Source organism: Hyperolius riggenbachi, chromosome 5, assembly GCF_040937935.1.
Source record: "Hyperolius riggenbachi isolate aHypRig1 chromosome 5, aHypRig1.pri, whole genome shotgun sequence".
NCBI lineage: Eukaryota > Metazoa > Chordata > Amphibia > Anura > Hyperoliidae > Hyperolius > Hyperolius riggenbachi.
Window position 1 is genome coordinate 155408258 of NC_090650.1, and position 22642 is coordinate 155430899.

A 22642-nucleotide genomic window follows, 5' to 3' on the forward strand; every position below is an offset into this window, starting at 1 on the left:
TATCGCAGTTTTTGCTGCTGGCCGCTGGAGGAGAGAGCCTGGCCAATCAGGGGAGGGGAGGAGAGAGCCGGGCCAATCAGTGGAGGGGAGGAGAGAGCCTGGCCAATCAGGGGAGGGGAGGAGAGAGCCTGGCCAATCAGGGGAGGGGAGGCGCGCAGCCAATCAGGAGAGGAGAGGCGCGCAGCCAATCAGGAGAGGAGAGGCGCGCAGCCATTCAGGAGAGGAGAGGCGCGCAGCCATTCAGGAGAGGAGAGGCGCGCAGCCAATCGGGACTCGGAGAGGCGCGCAGCCAATCGGGACTCGGAGAGGCGCGCAGCCAATCGGGACTCGGAGAGGCGCGCAGCCAATCGGGTGGAGAGGCGGAAAACTTCCGAGTTCCGACTCCACTCACGCTGCCCACCGGAGCCAGGCCTGAAGACCTGAACGCCACCGGCCCTATATCCAGGTAACCTATACTGAAGGGACCTATACCTGGCTAACCTATACTGAAGGGACCTATACCCGGCTAACCTATACTGAAGGGACCTATACCCGGCTAACCTATACTGAAGGGACCTATACCCGGCTAACCTATACTGAAGGGACCTATACCCTGCTAACCTACACTGAAGGGACCTATACCCGGCTAAACTATACTGAAGGGACCTATACCCGGCTAAACTATACTGAAGGGACCTATACCCAGCTAGCCTATACTGAAGGGACCTATACCTAACTACATTTCCGGGGGAAGGGGGGGGGGGGGGGGAAGGTGCATTTGAAACATCGGTAGATCTCCTGGCCTCGGCGAATTTTAAAGTAGCTCGCGAGCCGAAAAAGTGTGGGCACCCCTGCCCTATTGTATGTGAACCATGCCCTACTGTATAAACCAGAGCAACAAATTCACTGCTGTTGTAGCGATATATATGTACAGCTACAATACCAATGGGCAAGATCCATTAACAGTAATTTAGCAACCATTTTTCCCTCCTATTGTTACTTTGTAGTTTTTGAAAAAAAAATCTATTTGAAAAGGTTTTTTTTTTTTTATTTTTTTTTGTTCCTACTATTCTCCTTGAAGGATACCCAGGGCTAATTGCTGTGTGGGATTTGAAGTTACAGAGGCATGAGAGCATGTGTGTAGAGCCTTAAAGAGAACCCGAGGTGTGTTTCAAGAATGTTATCTGCATACAGAGGCTGGATCTGCCTATACAGCCCAGCCTCTGTTGGTATCCCAAACCCCACTAAGGTCCCCCAGCACTCTGCAATCCCTCATAAATCACAGCCATGCTGTGAGGCTGTGTTTACATCTGTAGTGTCAGTCTCAGCTGCTCCCCCGCCTCCTGCATAGCTCTGGTCCCTGCCCCGTCCCTTCCCTCCAATCAGCAGGGAGGGAAGGGATGCAGGCGGGGACTGGAGTTCTGCAGGAGGCGGGGAGAGCAGCAGACTGACACTATAGAGATAAACAGAGCCAGCTCTGACAAGCTGTTTGTCAGCAGCGTGGCTGTGATTTATGAGGGATTGCAGAGTGCAGGGGGATCTTAGGGGGGTTTGGGATAGCAACAGAGGCTGGGCTGTATAGGCAGATCCAGCCTCTGTATGCAGATAACATTCTTCAAACCCACCTCGGGTTCTCTTTAAAGGGACACTTAAGTCAAACAAAAAAAATGAGTTTTACTCACCTAGGGCTTCCAATAGCCCCCTGCAGCTGTCCGGTGCCCTCGCCGTCTCCCTCCGATCCTCCCGGCCCCGCCGGCAGCCACTTCCTGTTTCGGTGACAGGAGCTGACAGGCTGGGGACACGAGTGATTCTTCGCGTTCCCAGACACATTAGCACCCTCTATGCTGCTATATGGTATATGATATATGCTATAGCAGCATAGATGGCGCTATTGTGGCCAGGAACGCGAAGAATCACTCGCGTCCCCAGCCTGTCAGCTGCTGTCACCGAAACAGGAAGTGGCTGCCAGCGGGGCCAGGAGGATCGGAGGAAGACGGCGAGGGCACCGGAGAGCTGCAGGGGGCTATTGGAAGCCCGAGGTGAGTAAAACTCATTTTTTTTGTTTGACTTAAGTGTCCCTTTAAGGCTCATACACACATCAGACTATAGTCTTTGGAAAATGAAAGATCACAGACCAATCTTACCACCCTTCATGTAATATGAGAGCCATACCTACACAGTCTATTCTATGGAGCTGAACTCCCCATCAGAAAAAAATCTTTGCAAGATGCTGCACACACAGATGCTGTAAAGACACAAAAGATTAGTATCTGCAAAAGATCTGTTCCTGCCAAAGATCCGTTCCTGCAAATTGCATTCATAGTCTGTCCAACTAGCGGCCTGCGGGCCGCACCCGGCCCGCCAGGCCTTCTGCTGCGGCCCCCCTGCTGTGGCAGTGTTAACCCCCAAGTCCCCAGAGCTTGAGGGGACTTTTTTTTTTCCATTTTAAAAGTTTCCCCCATTCATCGGCTATAATGTAATATTTATAGCCCCCCTCCGTTCCCCTCGTTCCCCCTTGCTGCTGCCGCCGCCTCACCTCTCAGATCGGCGGCGGGCAAGAGATAGGAAGGAACCAGCCATGATAGGAAGGAACCAGCCACACCGGCGCACGGCAGCCGCACGGGGGACTTTAAATGCTGGACGTGACCGATGATGTCACTTCCTGCATTTAAATTCGCTGCGCGGTTGGCTTGCGCCGGTGTGGCTAGTTCTTTCCTATCATGGCTGGTTCTTTCCTATCTCCTGCTCGGTCCGATCTGAGAGGTGAGGCGGCGGCAGCAGCAGCACCGGGGAACGAGGGGAGGGGAGTGAAGACGAAAATAGCCAATCTGAGGGCATTTTGTGGGGACATCTGCAGCCGATCTGCGGGCGTTTTGTGGGGACATCTGCAGCCGAGCTAAGGGCGTTTTGTGGGGACATCTGCTGCCAATCTGCGGGCATTTTGTGGGGACATCTGCAGCCGAGCTAAGGGCGTTTTGTGGGGACATCTGCAGCCAATCTGCTGGCATTTTGTGGGGACATCTGCCACCGAGCTAAGGGTGCGTTTTGTGGGGACATCTGCAGCCAATCTGCGGGCATTTTGTGGGGACATCTGCAGCCAATCTGAGGGCATGTTGTGGGGACATCTGCTGCCAATCTGCGGGCATTTTGTGGGGACGTCTGCAGCCGAGCTAAGGGCGTTTTGTGGGGACATTTGCAGCCAATGTGAGGGCATTTTGTGGGGACATCTGCAGCCGAGCTAAGGGCGTTTTGTGGGGACATCTGCAGCCAAACTAAGGGCGTTTTGTGGGGACATCTGCAGCCAATCTGCGGGCATTTTGTGGGGACATCTGCGGGCATTTTGTGGGGATATATGCAGCCAATGTGAGGGCGTTTTGTGGGGACATATGCAGCCAATGTGAGGGCGTTTTGTGGGGACATATGCAGCCAATCTGCGGGCATTTTGTGGGGACACTGCCGGCCCTCCACCATGTGGCCTGGAAAAAAAAAAATCGGCCCTCCATGCCCGCGAAGTTTGACAGCACTGGTCTAGGAGATCTGCAGATCATCATACACACCTTGCTTAATCTACCTGGCGGTTTGTTAAAATCCGCCAGGGGGCAGCAAATACCTGTTTTTAATTTTTTTCATGTAGCGAGACAATGGGCTTGATTCACAAAGCGGTGCTAACCTACTTAGCACGTCTAAAGTCTTTAGACGTGCTAACCAGGGTTCTAAGTAGGTTAGCACCGGATTTCTCAATCAGATCGCGCGCTAACTTTGCGCGCGCAAAGTTTTACGCACGCTAAGTCCCATAGGCTTTAATGGGCACTTCGCGTGGTGCGCCCTGCGCTCTGTGCAGTACGCGCATAAAGTTTTGCGTGCGTAAAGTTTTATGCGCGAAAAGCTTGTTTAGACGTGCTAAGGGGGTTTTCACAGGCGTGCTAACAGTTAGCACCGCTTTGTGAATCAAGCCCAATGTCTCGCTACATGATAGCCGCTGCTGAGCGGCATCCCCCCAGCCCCTCCAATCGCCTCCGGCGAACGGAGATCAAGAGATCCCGTTCAAAGAACGGGATCTCTTGGAGGGCTTCCCCCGTCGCCATGGCGACGGGGCGGGATGACGTCACTGACGTCGTGACGTCAAAGGGGAATCCGATCCATCCCACAGCGCTGCCTGGCACTGATTGGCCAGGCAGCGCACGGGGTCTGGCGGGGCTGGCTGCGGCGACGGGTATAGCGGCGGATCGGCGGCGATCGGAGGTTACACGCAGCTAGCAAAGTGCTAGCTGCGTGTAACAAAAAAAATTATGCAAATCGGCCCAGCGGGGCCTGAGCGGTGCCTCCCGGCGGCATAGCCCGAGCTCAGCTCGGGCTTACCGCCAGGAAGGTTAACTGACATTCATCTGCAGATCAGACAATCATCTGCAGATCAGAAGATCCATCCTGGTGGATCTGATCTGCAGATGAATGTCCGTTAAACTAGGTGTGTATGAGGATCTGCAGATATCATAGACTATGAATGCATTTTGCAGGAATGGATCTTTTGCAGGAACAGATCTTTTGCAGATACTGACCTTTTGAATGTCTACAGCATTTTTGTGTGCAGCATCTTGCAAAGATTTCTATCTGATGGGGAGTACAGCTCCATAGAATAGACTGTGTAGGTATGGCTCTCATACTACATGGAAGGGGGTACAATTGGTCTGTGATCTTTCATTTTCCAAAAAGACTATGGTCTGATGTGTGTATGAGCCTTTACACTTTCTGAAGACTTTGAAAACTGAGGTTTACCTTGCCTGCAGAGCAGATTAACACAAATTCATCATCTTCACTGCAGGCAAGGTAAACCTCAGTCTGATAAATTTAAGAATGTAAAGGAGTTTGACAAGATGTTATAGTAAGCAAACAATGACTAAATAATTGTAAAAGTAACAAATTGAGTTATATTAAAATTTGAATTTATTGGCAATATCTAGCAACAAACCATTTTTTTATTGTGCTGTGTAAACCCACTGTGAGCAAAAAAGTAAAATCTGTGCTACTGGGCCCTTTTCCACTAGCGGCGTTTGCGATGCTGAATCGCAAAATCGCAAACCGGTAGTGATTTTGAAATCGCTACGGTTTGCTTTTTAACATAGGAATCGCGGTAGGTAATTTCCACTACCGTGATTCGTTTTTGACTCAATCGCGATCGCACCGCGGAGCGATCTTTGCCGCGATTTTGCTATGCAGTGCATTGCATAGCAATATCGTGATTGCAATCGCCGGGAAGTTTCCTGCACTTGCGATTCAGCAATCGCTAGCGTTTAGCGCGAACGCTAGCGATTGCTAGTGGAAAAGGGTGCTGCACATTCCAACATCTTTGCCCATGAAGTTTTATGGTGACCTAAACTAGTTGCCAAATTTACAGGTCATATCGTTGCTGCCTCTTGCCTATTCATGCAAGAAAAAAAATTGGAGATAAATCTCTTTTTAAACATTCTTTCTGCTGCTGGTTAGCTGAAAGTTTTGTTTTAAAGTATAAAATGTAGGGCCTAGCAGAAAGGGGCTCTAATAAAATTTTGTTGAAATCTTCTGGCAGTTTCAGATGTAATAATTATTCAACAAAAAGACATGGGGACCTGCTGCCGAGATTTCCAATTTCTAGATGCTGAAACGGTTTACTGCTTCTAACATAATAATAATAATAACAACAACAACAAAAAAAACCCAGGTATTTCATTTGTACAGAACAGGGTCTGGCCCTTTCCAGTCTTGTCAACACCTGCAACAAAAAAAAGCAACAACAAAAAAATAAATAAATACATAAAAATCACCTGCTGCTAAACTGCTGGACTGCTTAATTATCCATTTCAAAAGACCTTGTTCGAGCAGCCCAGTAGCAGAGTAACTTTTTTGTACTCCTTTGCTGGCAGAGCCCAACACTGTCCATTTAGAATATATAAGCCCCTTAGGAATTTTTTATAAGTGCTTGCATGGCTTATTTTATGTTTGAGCACTTCTTTTTATCCATTTCAAACAAAACGGAGGCCACGTGCAAGCACCTGTAAAGAAAAAGTGTAAATTGCTAAAGTGCTTTAAATTCATATTTTAACTACTTAAGGACCACAGGCTTAACCCCCCCACCCCCAGTGACCAGACTAATTTTTACAAATTAGGCCACTGCAGCTTTTAGGGCTTGCTGCAGGGCCATACAACTCAGTACACAAGTGATCCCCCCCCCCCTTTTCTACCCACAAACAGAGCTTTGTGGTGGTGGGCTCTGATCGCTGCTGGGGTGTTTGTTTTTTGTAAATATTTGTTTTTGTAATAAAAATAATGCTTTTTTAATTCCCCCTCCCCCCGCTGATCACAGTGAGCAGCTCTCAGACATCAGCCTATGAGAGCCAATCACTTCCTGAGCCTCCAGAGGGGACAGCCGAGTGACACGGCTGTCCCCAGTACAGCGCTGCCTTAGATCGCTTCGCTGTGCAGAGTAAATAGACGGTGGTTTCGCCATCTAACAGTCTCCTAGCGCCGATTGCCCCAGGACTTCACGCCAATTGGCGTGGAATGGTCCTGGGGCTGCCACCGCATTCACGACAATCGGCGTGGAGCGGTCGGCAAAGGGTTAAAATGGACTATGTACAGCTTTGTCACCAAAGGTCTTGAAGAAAATTCTCCTGTTACTCTACTGCTTCCACCAATGTTGTCATGCCTCCAAAATTCACAAAATTCTGCTGCTACTGAAATGGATATAGGAAAATATGCTAACATAAGTAGCTCCTGCACAAATAAAAGTGTAAGCAGTGAAGGACAGAGTTTAGACTGAGGAACTTCAAAGTGGTTTATAAATAAGAAAGAATCTGGAAACATTAACCAATTCACATCGGAGGCCTAGTTCACAGTGCTTAGTTCCGTTTCAGAATAATTCTGCAGGTCAACTAACTGCTCATATAACATTATGCTAGATGCACAGGATGCAATTCTCTGACAGATTTACCATCAGATCGATTATTTCCGATAGGTTCGATCTGATATCTGATCAATTTTACATTCACTTTTATGGAAAATAAATCTGAAATCAGATCAGACCTGTTGGAAATAATCGATCTGACAGGTACACACGATTCAATTTTCTGACAGATGTACTAACATTATGGGCATGTTCAAAGTACTGTGCTATAACTTATCTTGCTCAGTGTTCTCCCCAGAGCCTTTTACCAGGGCGGGCCGCCCGGCTGATCTCCCCCGAGCGCCTAGGTAAAATTATCCCATTCTGTGCAGCTCATCAGTGATCAGCGGTGGCTGTATCATTGCAGCCAGCCGCTGTCACTCAGAGACACTATCTCCGCCCACCTCCTCAGCTCTCGGCAGTTGTGTGGAGGGGCGGGGAATGCAGGAGACGTCACGCAGCTCATATGAGCACTGAAGAGAGGAAGCACGGCGCTCGGAACTTTGGAAGGTCCTGCAGACACTGTCCTCCTCCTCTCCCTGTACAAGCAGCTTACATGACCTAGGAAGCGCGGCTCTGGAATGTCCAGCCAGACGCTGTCCTCCTCCTACTCCTCTCCCTGTACTCAGATAACGCGCAGCTCTGATGTTTGTGGCATGTCCAGCCAGACGCTTTCCTCCTCTCCCTGTGCTTGTCCCAGCAGCAGCGTGTATGTGTGTAATCTCTGTGTAATCTCGCTGGCTACTATACCCCCCCCAAGAACTTTAGGATGCTTGACCCTTTGACCCCACAATTCTCCAGTCCTGCCACTGCCTTCCCCAGCCCTGATTGATGCCAGAAGTGAGTGTCACTGGCGTGAGGGAGCTGCAGTTAAGGGTGAGCCAGAGTACAGATAGCCAAAAATTCACCCAGGGCAATGGCAGACAGAGGCACAGAGTGATTACCTGGGGCTTCTTCCAGACCCTTTAGTTGTTGTTCTCCCTTGCAGTCATTCCGCACCGCTGTGCTGTGAACGCTGCATGCACAGCCACATGTCACTCTCCTCCTCCACCACATTCCCATTACCGGTAGCGTTTTGCACTTGCGCAGTAACTAAAAATTGCTACTGCGCATGGGGAAAACACTCCTGGTCACAGGAGCATGATCGAGGAGCTACGGGGCTAAGGAACAGAGCAGTGTGGAATGGTGATCATGGAGCAGGAGGACTTTAGGGGTCTAGAAGAAGCCCCAGGTAAGTAACTAGTCTAATTTTTTTCAGTTTAGTATCCCTTTAAGAGATTCCAGTACAAAAGACAGAGCCTATCCTGTCAATTTATTTGGGGGGATGGGAGCACGCGATTCTCCACCTAGTGGCGCCCGATTTAACCTTCCACTACCCGGCTACTTTTTCATACCACCCGGCTGGAAGAAATTTTTGGGGAGAACACTGTAGCTGTTGTAACTCACTGCATGCAGGCTTTGTATTAAAGTCTGTGTGTATGTCTAGTGTACACACACACACACACACACACACACACACACACACACACACACACTGCAACTGACCACTGTGAATCCAGCCTAAAATGTTTTCACCTTCTGGACCAGAGCATTTTGTTCTACTTGTCTTAAACTTGTATCAAGAAGGAGCCTTCTCCCACAGAGGTGTACATATAATTAGCTGCTTGGAAATTTGAGAGCAGGGTAAAGCCGAAACATGGCTCATCCTTCTCCTGCAAAAGTCTCGGCGGCATCAATTACTAAATCCCCTCCAGGTTGCGGTGGACTGTGGGAAAAGACCTAATTACATTGTCTTTATACTCATTTGGGCTCCATCTTTTGATGGCGCCCAAATTACTGTCTGAGCACCGCTTTGGCCGTAATTTCTACTACAGGCTATGGCTGCGACGAAATCTCTGGCACGGTTTTCACATGCTTCGCCACAGGTTTTGCTACCATAGTTGCTCTATCGAAAATAAATAATGCAGGCCATGACAAAAGGGGCTCGGCTGTAACTGGAAACAAATTCTGCTGCAAAATGGTTTTTCCAATGCCTTTGCTCTGCATAATACACAACACTGACACCCCACATTTTCCTGCTATTGAAAGGCTTTTTGGGGTCTTTGTACTGGAAATTGCAGGGGCACTGCCATCATCTAAACCACATTTTTGCTGCAAAATGGTTTGTACAATGTTAAACTGAACAATGAAAGATCTTGTTACATAGTTGTTTGGGTTTAAAAAAAAAAAGTCCAAGTTCAAAAAGAAAATAGTAAAATTAGCGTTGGTGTAAAACAAAAAAAAACCCTTTCCCTTTTTTTTTCTTGCATGCTGGCATTCAATGACCCTGCCCATGTCAGACTTTATGCGAGACTGAAAATATAAATTAGAAAATATGCAAATTACAAATAAGATAGCCAATAGTGGGAAAGTCCTTGTTGTCACTCATTGTAAGTGCATTTTTGACACAGGCTTACTTTAGAAAAAAAACTTTCAGTATCTTCAGTGAGCTGAATATCTTACATAAAGTGATTGCAAATAATTTAGCAGATCTGCAGATACATTCAGCTGATTGGCTACAGAGCAGGTATGCTTCAAAATATTACTAAGTTCCTGTTTCAAAACATTTTTCAGCTGTTGTGTAGTCCTACAGTTTACAGGAGAAGGAAGACAGTCCTGTTTAGAACAGCAGTCTTGGCCTGCACCACATGAGCCTTGATTGGCTTCTTGTACATGGCTGCTAAGTACCATGTTTTCCACAGAGTTTGTTAACTCAGAAGGATGAATATCCTGATGAATAGAAGATAGATCTTTAACTATTTGGTCCTCACACTGGCATGTGGCAGTCAGGAGATCCCCAAGCTGTGCATTCAAGGAAGGATTCAAACTATAAGCTTGACACCAGGTGATGAGAGCACTGGGGAAAAAAGGAATACATTTCTGCATTACTATAAATAAAACACACAATATTTGATAGGCAAAAAAAATGTGGGAAATAACTTAGAATATCAAATGGTATAAACTCCAATCCAGTAGTTATATCACATTCCCACATGCCAAATTGCATAAACCGTAATGAGACGTGCAAACTAGTTTTGATTAAAATGAGTTATTTCGGTTTCCTGCAATGTCGCGTAATTTTCACAATTAAAATTCTGATTGTAATTACGATTTTGTAGTAAATCTTGTATTCAGGTAATTTTCGCACAAATGCATTGAAGGCTATAGGACATAAGATTTCCGTCTCTCACAGTCCGTGCGTAGAGATGGAACTAGAAGCTGCCTGAATACACAGACACCTCTGAAGGACACCACTGCCCTCTTCACGCTGACTCATAAAGCACCTGAGTGAAATAAACAGATTTTTCACAAACACTGGGAAACAGGCACTTATGAGTCAGCCTGAAGTAGAAGGTCATTCAGAGATCTGTGTGTAACTCATGAGCTGCCCTGGGAAATTGCAGATCACTGAGATGCAGATCCAGTGCTGCTATTTCTACAATGCTTGAGGCTTGGTTAGTTCTCAGTTTCCCTCTGTGTGCCTGTCTCTGCCCCCATGCCATGTGGCTGTCTCTTCCTCTGTGTGCCTCTCTCCCATGTGGCTGGCTGTCCCTGTGTGTGGCTGTCTCTGGCTCCTGTACCTTTCCCATGTGTGCCTGTCTGCCTGTGTTTTCCAGTGTGTGTGCGTCTGTCTCTGCCCCTGCGTGCCTGTTGGCTGTCTCTGCTCCAGTGTGGCTGTATTGCCCCTATGTGCCTGTATCTGTCCCATGTGCCTGTCCCCTGTGTACCTGTCTTTTCCCATATGTGTGGCTGTCTCTGCCCCTATGACTATCATTCTTAAAGCATTTCTGCATGTGGAAATGCTTAAAACAGCTGACTTTACCGAACACTCAGCAAAGTCAGCATTCATAAAGGCTCTTTCCGCATGAAAAAAATGACACTACTGAGCAGAGTGATAAATCACCGCCTTGTGCGGTGATTATCGGAACAAATGTAGCAAAATGTTAATTCATGAAGATCACCGCAAGCGGTGTGAGGTCGGGAGGTACCGCTGCCTCTGATGTGGCGATACCAATGTAAGTGAATGGAGACACACAGACCTTCCAGGCAGCTGCAGCAGAGCGGAACACGGAGAAATGTATCAACTCGGCAGCTTCCGTGTCTCCGCCTGCCTACAGCCAGCCTAGTTCGGGGAATCTCCGCACTGCTAACGCACATGGATACTTTTTTTTATGAATGCCCACCCAGAAGTCTAAAACACCGCCAGCGGTGTTTTCCCGCACTGATTCTCCATACCGACAGCTCCTTTATGAATGATAGCCTATGTGCCTGTCTCCTGTGTGTGGCTGGCTCCTGTCCCGTGTGTGGCTGGCTCCCGCGTGGGGATCCAGTCTGTCTGTGTTTTCTGTGTCTGTCTTTGTGAATACTGCTTTTCATAACAGGGGTCAATTGCTGCATTTTATATATCAGGGTTGTTTCTGCATTTAATTTTTAGACCTTTTAATGTACGAGTTGTTTTTTTTTTAAAACTTAAACTGGAGAATTTTGTATAAAATGGCGTATTGGCACTCTGTGATAAGTTCATGAATTTTGGGTCTCAGTTTGGGCACTCGGCCTCTAAAAGGTTCGCCATCACTGGGCTAGAGTAAGGTATATATTCAAGAAATTACTAGTCATTGCTAAATTATGGATCATAATTACAATTACATGTGAAATTCATTTTGCAATAGTCTGAACTTTCACGTAGGTAGAAGGCCAAACGCTCTGAAACCCCCAAGAAAAACTACCCACCGGTGCAGGATCAGGTCAGCCAAGCCATGAGTAACAGCAGATGAAGGAGGATCCGCAGACTCAGTGGGACAGTAAAAGCTGGTATTCTTTATTCTCAAGCCACATAAAATTGACACAAAACAGCCACAGGAAAGACTAACGCGTATCAGTCTGAACTTTCGCATTACAATTTCTCATCATAATTTTGCTGTGAAAGGACTACTATGAGAAATTCATGTTCATCCCTTGTAAAAAATAAACTGGGGGATGTCATACAAATGGCATGCTTTAGAATACAACTATGTCTAAAGCAATGGTCTGAAGAATTCTTGACATAGTATATAACCTTCACATTATTCCGTCCGGCCTGTTCCTCCTCCACTCATCAGCTGGTAAAGCTGTTCACTAGTACAGCTCTTCGGAACTACTTATCCCCAAGCAGTTCCAAGGATGAGTGGATCGCTAATGTGCATACGCAAGTTCGAACTCGCCCATGTGCAGTAGCGAGTCACTCATCTTCGGAACTACTCAGGGAGACAGTAGATACAAAAATGTTTGATCCAGCAGGTTGACCAGCTTTACCAGCAGACGGCGAAGGAATGACAGCTCAATACTATCTAGGGCCTTCTTCCTTCTTTTGTGTTTCCATATAAGTAGAAACAGAGAGCCCAATATAGTGCAGCAAGTACTGGTAATCAATGGATAATGTAAGTTAAAGCGGACCCAAACCAAACATTTTTTTTAATTAAACATATTTAGTTGCACCACTGACACATACAAAGATAAATAAACAATCCTTCAAACCTATGAGCATTTCAGTTCATGCTTTTCACCCTTCTCTTTTCATAACTAGGGTTATACTGGGGGCAGCCATTAGCAATTCCTCCATTGCCGAACACCATCTACTCCACCAGTTTGCCGGATTTTTTCCCGGCAATTTGAAAGGAAGGGAGGGGTTCCTCCAATAAATGTAAAATAGTTTATATTATCATGCAGCTGAAAAAAGGCTGCTATTTATTATTATAATTTAGAAAATAGATTTTATTTCTGAAATCTTGTATTTTTAATTTGGGTCCACTTTAAAGAGACTCCGTAACAAAAATTGCATCCTGTTTTTTATCATCCTACAAGTTCCAAAAGCTATTCTAATGTGTTCTGGCTTACTGCAGCACTTTGCACTATCACAGTCTCTGTAATAAATCAACTTATCTCTCTCGTCAGACTTGTCAGCCTGTGTCTGGAAGGCTGCCAAGTTCTTCAGTGTTGTGGTTCTGCTATGAACTCCCCCTTCCAGGCCACTCTATGCACACTGCCTGTGTGTTATTTAGATTAGAGCAGCTTCTCTCTTCTCTCTTATCTTTTACAAGCTGGATAAATCGTCTTCTGAGCTGGCTGGGCTTTCACATAGTGAGGAATTACAGACAAGGGCAAAGCTGTTTGCAGGAAGAAAAGAGCAGCCTGAAACTTCAGTGCTTGAGAGATGAAGGGGGAAAGAAACACACAAATGATCTCTTGAGATTCAAAAGGAAGGGTGTATACAGCCTGCTTGTGTATGGATGTATTTTCTATGTGTGGACATACTGTACATCAACCTACTTCCTGTTTTGGTGGCCATTTTGTTTGTTTATAAACAAACTTTTTAAAACTGTTTTTAACCACTTTTAATGCGGCGGGGAGCGGCGAAATTGTGACAGAGGGTAATAGGAGATGTCCCCTAACGCACTGGTATGTTTACTTTTGTGTGATTTTAACAATACAGATTCTCTTTAAGTAAAGTAATACAGGTAGTCCCCGGTTAACCAACAAGATAGGGACTGTAGGCTCGTTCTTAACCTGAATCCGTTCTTAAGTTTAAACACTGTGCCAGCTTTGTCCCCTTTGCATTGCATTTTATGTGCCCCCCCCCCCTTTGCCTTCAGTGTCCCCCTCTGTGCCTGTTTGTCCCCCTGTGCCTCTCTATGTCCCCTCTGTCCCTCCGGTCCTGCTGTGCCCCCTCTGCGCAGCCTCCTCTTTGCCCCCCACCTCCTTACGAGTCCAAAGCTGTCTGTCCTCTTCTCTCCACATCTAGCTTCCTCTAGCCGCGGACAGCGCCGCATCCTGAATGTCATGTGACATACAGGAACCTGTATGTCATGTGCCATACAGGTTCCAGTATGTCACATGACATTCAGGAAGCGGTGTTGTACGCGGCTAGAGGGATCTGGACGCGGAGAGATGACAGACAGCGTTGGACTCGGTTTGGAGGGGAGTCCAATGCTGCTGCATGCGCCGGCACTTGGGGGAAGTTTGAAGCCGCTTCTTCAAACTTCCCCCATGCGGAAGTGACGTCATCGCGACGGGATCGGGCCGTTCGTATCCCGAGGACTACCTGTACTCACAAACCAAGGTTACCTACTAGGCAATCGCTGTAAACGCAGGTGGGGAGATTAGACCTGTCCCCACTGAGGAATAAGAAGTCTCTACCCGTAGATCAGAAAAAAGGCGTAACACCCCTCCACCAAGGGTGGACTCGAGAATCGTATACAGCAAAGAGGCGCCAAAAGATTAAAAATAGCTAAAATTGTTAAAGGAGGCAGTAGTGGGCTTACCTTCTCGAAGCAGACACATACTGTTGATATTGAAAATCACAGAAATTTTATTGACCTACTCCAAAAGTTGGGCAACGCGTTTCCCAGATATGACCCTGCTTTATCAGGCAATATATAGCAAATAACAGTAGCAGGTCTAGGTAACACCAGAGAGTGTTACCTAGACACACAGAGGTGCTTAGTGGTACCTTACTGTAGACCTTCTACTGTTGTATGCTCCTTATACACTGCCTGATGAAGCAGTGTCATTCCTGTGAAACGCATTGCACGACTTTTGGAGTAGGTCAATAACATTTCTGTTATTTTCAAAATCGACAGCATTTGTATCTGCTTCAAGGAGGTAAGTCTACCACTGTCTTCTCAGTATTTTTAACAATTTCAGTTTTGTTTTTTATACTTTTGGCACCTCTGTTTGCTGTATACAATTCTCTCTACTTAGGTTAGCGTTATTATAAATACTCATGATTTTAAAGGGGAACCTGAGGTTAAGTTTGATACTTACCCAAGTCCCAAGCCAGTGGAGTAAACATATGTTGTTATCGTACAATTCAGTGTTCTTCACAGAAATTGATAGTATGACGTCATTTTCTTTCATGTTTGTAAATGTTACTGAATTGTGAATGTATCATAACAAATAGCTATTAATTTAATGCATAAATGCAATGGTGAGTCCTTCCTTAGTTCTCTGAGAGTCTGCAGGCTTGCAGCACTACATATGTGATGAGATCTCCTGCACCCCTGCAGCACTACACAGCTGAAACCTCCTGCATCCCTACAGCACAACACAAGTAAGAGCTCCTGCATCCCTGCAGCACTACACAGGTAAGAGCTCCTGCATCCTTGCAGCACTGCACAGCTGAAACCTCCTGCATCCCTGCAGCACTACACAGTTGGGACTGCCTGCATCCCTGCAGCACTACACACGTGAGACCGCCTGCATTCCTCCAGCATTACACAGGTGAAAGCTGTGCTGCTGGGACCTTTCCCCCTGCTGGTATCTGGCTGCAATGGGCCAGGATCTGAAGTGTGTTGCTTGGACCCCTCATCCTCTGGTTGCATCTGGCTGCTGTATCGGGAATCATTCCTAATTGGCATCCAACACGACAGGAAATTTGGAGTCTTTCTTTCCACAACGGTGCTATGCAGATCATTCCTGCAGATTACAGCGATGTACATTGGAGGAGGGGGGGGGGGGGGGGGGAGGGGGGGGAGAATACAGGGTATTAGCAATGTATAGGCAGAAGCCTGTGGGGAGGGAATCCCAAACTCTAGGGAATGTGGAGTGTTGTGTACTAGTGTATTGCACAAATCAGATTACTAAAAAAGCAAAAGAGGTTTATTTTTATATTACAGTAAATTAGAAATAATGCACATAGCCTACTAGTTTTCATATTTCACCTGCACCTCCCTCAATATAGTTTTCAACTTAGCATAAATGGAAATGTGGGGATTAGGGAGCGAGTGAGGGGCACCCAGAAGCAAAAGGACAAATCTAATAAAAAAAAAATATATATAGATATATTATATGTACATATACACTAAAAATTAATGTGCATCTGCCCACCAGATGCAGATATTAGACACACATTGTCATAGCCAGCCAGCCAGCCCCCTCCCCCCCCCCCCCCCCACTCTCCCGGTATCAGAGGACCCTGGCCGATTTACCTAGTCTGGCACTGCAGTCACCGCGGGTGGCCTCTGCTGGAAACGCACACTGGCCTCCCGTTCCGGAAGGAGCTCTCCCTCTGCTCTGTTACCATGAGGCACAACTAGTAATTTGCTGCCCTGCCGGGGTCACTTCAACACCCTCAGCACAGACCCGCACTTCCTGAACCCTTGCGGAACACGTGACTGACTTTAGCGCACTGAATCTCCACTTGCTACTGTGCAGGAAGCAGTGAACTGTGCACAGCGGGAGAAGGACTGTGCCGCCTGGGGGATAACTTCAAAATCTGCCGCTTTGACGATGTCAAGATCGTCATTTCCGATATCGTGATTTCGATCGCAAAACGATAAATCATTCAGGCCTACCCCAACTTTTCAGTGCCTTGTACTGTAATCCAGTCCAAGCACCCCAATACATTTTTGTTACAACCTCTGTGTTCCAGTTTTCATCTATAGTGCAAATCATAAAAGAAGGGCTCCCAAAGCGGCCAATTTGGGTGCATATCCCACAATGTACACTGCGGCTATAGTGGTGCATAGTGGACAATTTAATATAGCCGAACTCCAGCTATCATCAGAAGCAGAACAGGATAAAGATAAAATGGGGCCATAGGCAAGACTGCAGTTTTTGACCACTGCTGATGGTCACCAGACTTTTAGTAAGATTTAGTGGGGGCTAGCATCCACTAGACACCTAGGCTTTCTCCAGGCATTAGGCAACTGCCTAGGTTTGCCTTGTGAATGATCCAGCTCTGGTCACAGGGGAGCTAGTTGTGGTGCACAGAGTTCAGGTGGTAGTTTTAAATAGCAATGGAAAATTTCGTCCAGAAGTAGAAGAGCCCATACATTAGGCAACTTGGCGGCCGATCGACCATCATCACCTGATTATTATAATCGGATGAAAATCAGTGCCGCCAAGTGCATGCCCAAACGACGATGCGCCCAATTTCAGCCCAAAATGGGTTGCATTAATCGGTCGGTCATGCTGCAAGATGTCAGGCCGCTGTGGTTTGTTGGCAGCGTGCGATATCGGGATGAGTGACGAAACCCAATGCTGTCCGCCCTTATGGTCAATGCACTCCCCCCCCCCCCCCCCCAGTGCACTATAAACTACCTTGTCCGCGGCCGCTTCTGGGTGCTGTCCTCCGTCCAAACATGCACCCCACGCATTTGCCAGGGTACACGTGGATGTGACTTCACACTGGTCCATGTCGCTCCAGCAACCACGTGGGGCACGTGCATGGACGGAGGAGCCTGGAGCCAGCGGAGGACAATCGGCAGACGCAGACAGGTAATGTATAGAGCACTGAGTACCAGGGGGCACACTGATCATTGGGGGTACAGCATTGAGGCAGCAGATGCTGCCTCACAAGGCTGATTCCATATTGATTTCAGCATGAAACTGATCAGGAATCAGTCTCTGGTGTGTGGGCAGATCTCTCTACAATCAGATTTGATCAGAACAAAATCTATCTCGTGGTCGATCTGCCCATACATCGTCTGATGTATGGGCAACTTTAGAGAGGCTCATTATTCCAGCCATGTGATTATATGGCCTGACTTTTTTTGTTTATTATAAAAGGTAAAGCGATATAAATATGTGAGGTTTCCTCCAATTTACCCCAATCCACTTTTCCCCCTTCAAGGAATATGAAGTACAAATGAGTACATGAGCACCAATTCTTCTGATTTTGTTTACAAGTGTGTATTTGTTGCATGGGCAATGCATACAGTGGGCGATTTGTAAATTCTGGTAGCTTTCTTTTAAAGCTTCAGTTACCTGTAGCACACAAGCAACATGTTAACATACCTTATTATTCCTCTAATTTCTCCGAGTGGAATCAGCATATTCACCCCCTCCTTATATCCCATATTGAATCCTGCCTGCAATGAATTTTCCTTTCCAGCATCTACCCCATCTAGATATCCTTCCTGAAATAAAAAGAGAGAGAACATGAATTCATAATTTACACTATAAAATACTGAGAGTTCATAACATGCTGTGTATCTAATAAATCCCAAAATGGTGCAGTTCCAAATACTGTGATTCTGGCTTTGTCCATAAAAAGTATGACTTGTGGAGCAAATTGTAATTTTTTTTAAAACTCAATTTAGAATAAAACACAAAATAACAGGTGAACATAATATGCCACAGCAAATTTAGCCTTTACGCCACTGTCTTAGGTCCAGTGCAATGATAAAGTCCCAAGGTGTTCACACTGCATCAGTTGCAATGTGATGCTGTGGAATCAACGGACAAACAACAGTGTGTTGCTCCCAGCGCACACATTGAAGTGCGTATTCTACATCTAATAGAAGGTAATACATTTACACTTCTACACGTGGACTCACACTTTTAGTCAATGACAGTGCACAGTAAAGTATGTGCACATGCACCTTAAATTTAAAGCGCACCTGAACTCAGAACTTCCTCTCTGCTCTAAAACATAAGCAACAGCATAACAACCTTTAAAGAGAAACATTTCTTTGTTACAGCTGATACAAGTCCTGCAATAAATCTGCAGTGTGTCTCCTTCTTGCTTTCATGGAAGCAGACATACTGCAATAAATATGAAGTGTGTCTACTTCCTGCTTTCATGGGTTAACATCCTGGGTTTACAAATTAGCAGCTGTGCTGTGGACTAGGTGTCATGTGTATGTGCACTTCTTGATTGGCTTACAAGCAGCCTGCAGGCTCTATATAAGCAGCAGAGAACTGTTTGGGAAGTGAGTTTCTCCTGTGTGTTTGGTGAGATTCCCAAGCTGACACAGCTGAAGAGATCAAATTACAGTGGTGATTAGTCACAGATGAGGGGGAATTAGACATGCAAAACTCTAACTACATACAGGGTGCATTTCTCTAGGTTTTCCTTCTGTCCTTTGCAAGAGTTCAGATCCACTTTAAAATACAATCGCAGGCCACCACAAATGTTCTTTTTACTTGCATTGCTTTGCATTATGTGCACGTAAAATGCAACTCAATGATACACCACAGTGTGAAACTAGCCTAAAATATATTAGCATATGAATGGATACCTGAAGTGAGAGAGATGTGGGGGCTGCCTTATTTATTTTTAAACAATGCCAGTTGCCTGGCCATCCAGCTGATCTTTTTGGCATCAGTAGCGTCTGAATCACACACATGAAACAAGCATGTGACTAGTGCAGTCAGACCTCAGACAGAGCATCTGATCCACATGCTTACTCTGGGACTGTGGCTAAGGGCCCATTTCCACTATCGCGAATTCGCATGCGTTTTTTGCATGCAAATTCGCATAGCAATACAAGTGAATGGGACTGTTTCCACTTGTCAGGATTCCTTTGCGTTTTTCTGTGCAGAAAAAAAATTCGCGTGGCAGAGCCATCAGAATTCGCATATCACTATGCGGATCGCATCCAATGTATTTAATAGGAAATTCGCATGAGGTTTGGGTATGCGAATTCGCATAGAAACAATGGAAAAGCACACCAGCACTGCCATGGTTAAATTCGCATACATCGACATCCATGCGAATTTTCATGCAAATTTTTACCGCGCCGAATCGCACCGCACAAGTGGAAATGCAGCCTAAAAGTATTAGGGGTAGGGGGATCAGCAGGACAGCAAGACAATATGCATTGTTTAATAAATGTGGCTTCCATATCCCTCTCAATTCTGGTGTCCTTTAAATACAGATGAGTAGGGATGGTCAACAAGATGCAAATAAGTTTGAGTTCATGCAGAATTATGCTACTTGAAAATAGACCAGTCACATGCTTTAAAAACAAAACCTAATTCTCTGTGACTTTGAATTAAAGGGATACTGTAGGGGGGTCAGGGGAAAAGGAGTTGAACTTACCCGGGGCTTCTAACGGTCCCCCGCAGACATCCTGTGTTGGCGCAGCCACTCACCGATGCTCCGGCCCCGCCTCCGGTTCACTTCTGGAATTTCAGACTTTAAAGTTGCCGTATCCTCGATCCCGCTGATGTCACCAAGAGCGTACTGCTGAGGCCCAGTATGGTCTGTGTCTGCGCAGTACACTCCTGGTGACATCAGTGGGAGTGAGGGCATGGCAACGCAGGCGCAGTGGTTTTCTGACTTTAAAGTCAGAAATTCCAGAAGTGAACTGGAGGCGGGGCCGGAGCATTGGATGTCTGTGGGGGACCATTAGAAGCCCCGGGTAAGTTCAACTCATTTTCCCCCTACAGTATCCCTTTAAGTTGCATGTCACTGACCACCATTGTTTCCGAGGAGTCAGAGGTACCAGAATCCTCTGAGTCAATGGATTTATCTACCGACTCTACAGCCCTGCTCACCTAACCTCTTACCAGCTGGTGTAAAGTCTCTGGGTGCATACACACATACAATTTTACCACCTCCATGTAGTGCAAGAGCTTACCTACACAAAATCTGTTGGCCCTAAAACTACAAGTAGGTGGTAAAACTGGAAAGCCATTGCAAAGTAGGTCAGTTGGCTGTGCGCTCACTGCTGTGTTGCGTCTTGACGCGGGGGCCGCCATAGAAATATTGTGCTATGTCTATAGCGGGTTGCAGTATTTACAATGTAATTCGGAGGGGGGGGGGGGAAATAGTATTAACCCTCCTGGCGGTTTATGAAAATCCGGCAGGGGGCAGCAAAGCCGGTGTTTTATTTTATTTTTTTTCATGTAGCGAGACCTTATCTCTCTACATGATAGCCACAGCTCAGCGGCATCCCCCCAGCCCCTCCGATCGCCTCCGGCGATAGGAAATCCCGTTCAAAGACGGGCGGGATGACGTCACCGACGTCGTGACGTCAAAGGGGACTCCGATCCACCCCACAGCGCTGCCTGGCACTGATTGGCCAGGCAGCGCACGGGGTCTGGGGGGGGAGGTTGGCTGCGGCGGCGATCGGATTGCACACGCAGCTAGCAAAGTGCCTTCCGACGGCATAGCCCGAGCTCAGCTCGGGCTTACCGCCAGAAAGGTTAAACACAGCCCAGAATTTCAGCGGCAGCAGGGTGAGCCCTCATTCAGCTGACCCTTCACCCAACTGACTGGGAGGCGAGTACATACGTACTAAGCTATTGGCCAATGAAAAGTGGAAGTGTGTATGCAGTCACGTGGTACGTCGGGAGTCATACAGGAAGGCTAGAAGACTCCGCTCAGAGGCTCAGCAAGTATTTTATGCCCCCAAAGCACTGTTCCTGTATCCCCTCGGGCATGCTAGTTAGTGAGACTTCTGGTTGCCCGAGTTCAGGATAATAGGGACTTTGATGTATGTCCTAAGATTACCCATAAAACAAAATCATATCATGCATAAGGCAAAGAAGTTTTACCTCAGATATCAGAAACTGAAATACAAGAATCAGTGTTAAGGTGGCCACACACACACACACAATTTTTTAAATATCTGTTCAATTTAGGAATTGCAATCAATTTATTGCAATCAATTTTTCTGACTGATTTTAACATTTCAAAAATATAACCAATGTACCACACACCTATGCTCAATTTTTTCCTCAGTTATGATAAAAATGATTGGAAACTCAGAGAAAATTGCTAGGGTGTGTATATTAATAAATGAACAATCCAACACACACCATACAATCTTTAGTAGAGATTGAAGAGAAATATCTGGCATTCCAGATCGATTTAAATCTAAAAAAAAAAAAATTAGATTTTTTCGAGAGATACAATCGTTTTTATCAAATTACTGTAAAATCAAATTCAAATTACCAGTTTTACAAAACACACACACAAAAAACAAATGTATACCCCCCCTCAAGTGTCAGTGTGAACCTAGCCATAGAAACAGAAATGTGACTCTGAGTTTTCAAATACAGAGGTGAGCAGAGAAGTGAGACTATGGAAATCTGCTGTCTAATGGCATGTATCCAAACCATGAAAAGTTCCTAAACAGGTGAAGTAAACAATGGCTTGTAGAAACAGGAGTACAGTAATAAGGCAATTCCAGGGTATCACCTTCAATCTCTTCTCCATGGATCTCTTCCAATCTCTGTGCAGGAAAGTCATCTCATCTCCTTGTTCGTCAAACACATCGCCCTCCCTCTGCTGCTGCAATTCAACAGCTGCCCGTGCCCATGCCATCTCTGCAGACTGTTCCGGATTGCAGTAGCATCAAAGCCAATGCACCGCCTGCTGGTGTAACAACAGGTTGAACTGCCACAGACGTTTTGCAGCTCCATACAGCGCATTACACCGTCATCACGTTTCTAAAACCTACGTCATTTAGAATCGACAGAAGAACATGCGAATCACTGCGCATGTCTGAATTTCTTCTGCTCCACCACAGGCCATAGCCCCCGCCCCAACGATATCACAGACCCCGCCACCACTAGGCTCCGCCCCCCGATGCCGCCCTCATACACGATGCTCCAATGTTCAGCCCCCGCCGGCGACATCACAGACCCTGCCCCCTCTAGGTTCCGCCCCTGCTGCCGCCCTCATACTAGAGATGCGAAGTTCGGATCTTTTCAATGATTCGGATGATTCGAATCGGATCATTGAAAAGATCCGGATCTTTGATCCGAATCTCGGATCATTTTACAAGGGAAGCATTCCGGGGTGAAATGACTAGCAGGACAGGAGAAGGGGAGGGGGGTGGACACACAGAGAAGGGGAGAAGATGGACAGAGGGCAGGGAGTGGACAGAGAAGGGAGGAGGGACGAGCAGAGAGCAGAAATGTTTGTTTGCACACAATATCCACATGCTGCAATCATATGCTTTACTAGAGTGACCAAATAGCGTGCCGCAGCGAAAA

General features: G+C 46.5%; 1 protein-coding gene across 1 annotated transcript; it reads right to left on the reverse strand.

Moving 5' to 3' along the window:
• Window positions 1-4902: 4902 nt before the first annotated feature.
• Window positions 4903-22105, reverse strand: YAE1 (YAE1 maturation factor of ABCE1). Its single transcript, XM_068236387.1, has 3 exons — window positions 21843-22105; window positions 17708-17829; window positions 4903-9791 (listed from the first exon to the last, which is right to left on the reverse strand). Exons 1-3 carry the CDS (start codon window positions 21966-21968, stop codon window positions 9377-9379), a joined length of 663 nt encoding a protein of 220 aa, XP_068092488.1. The 5' UTR covers window positions 21969-22105; the 3' UTR covers window positions 4903-9376.
• Between the last annotated feature and the right edge of the window lie 537 nt (window positions 22106-22642).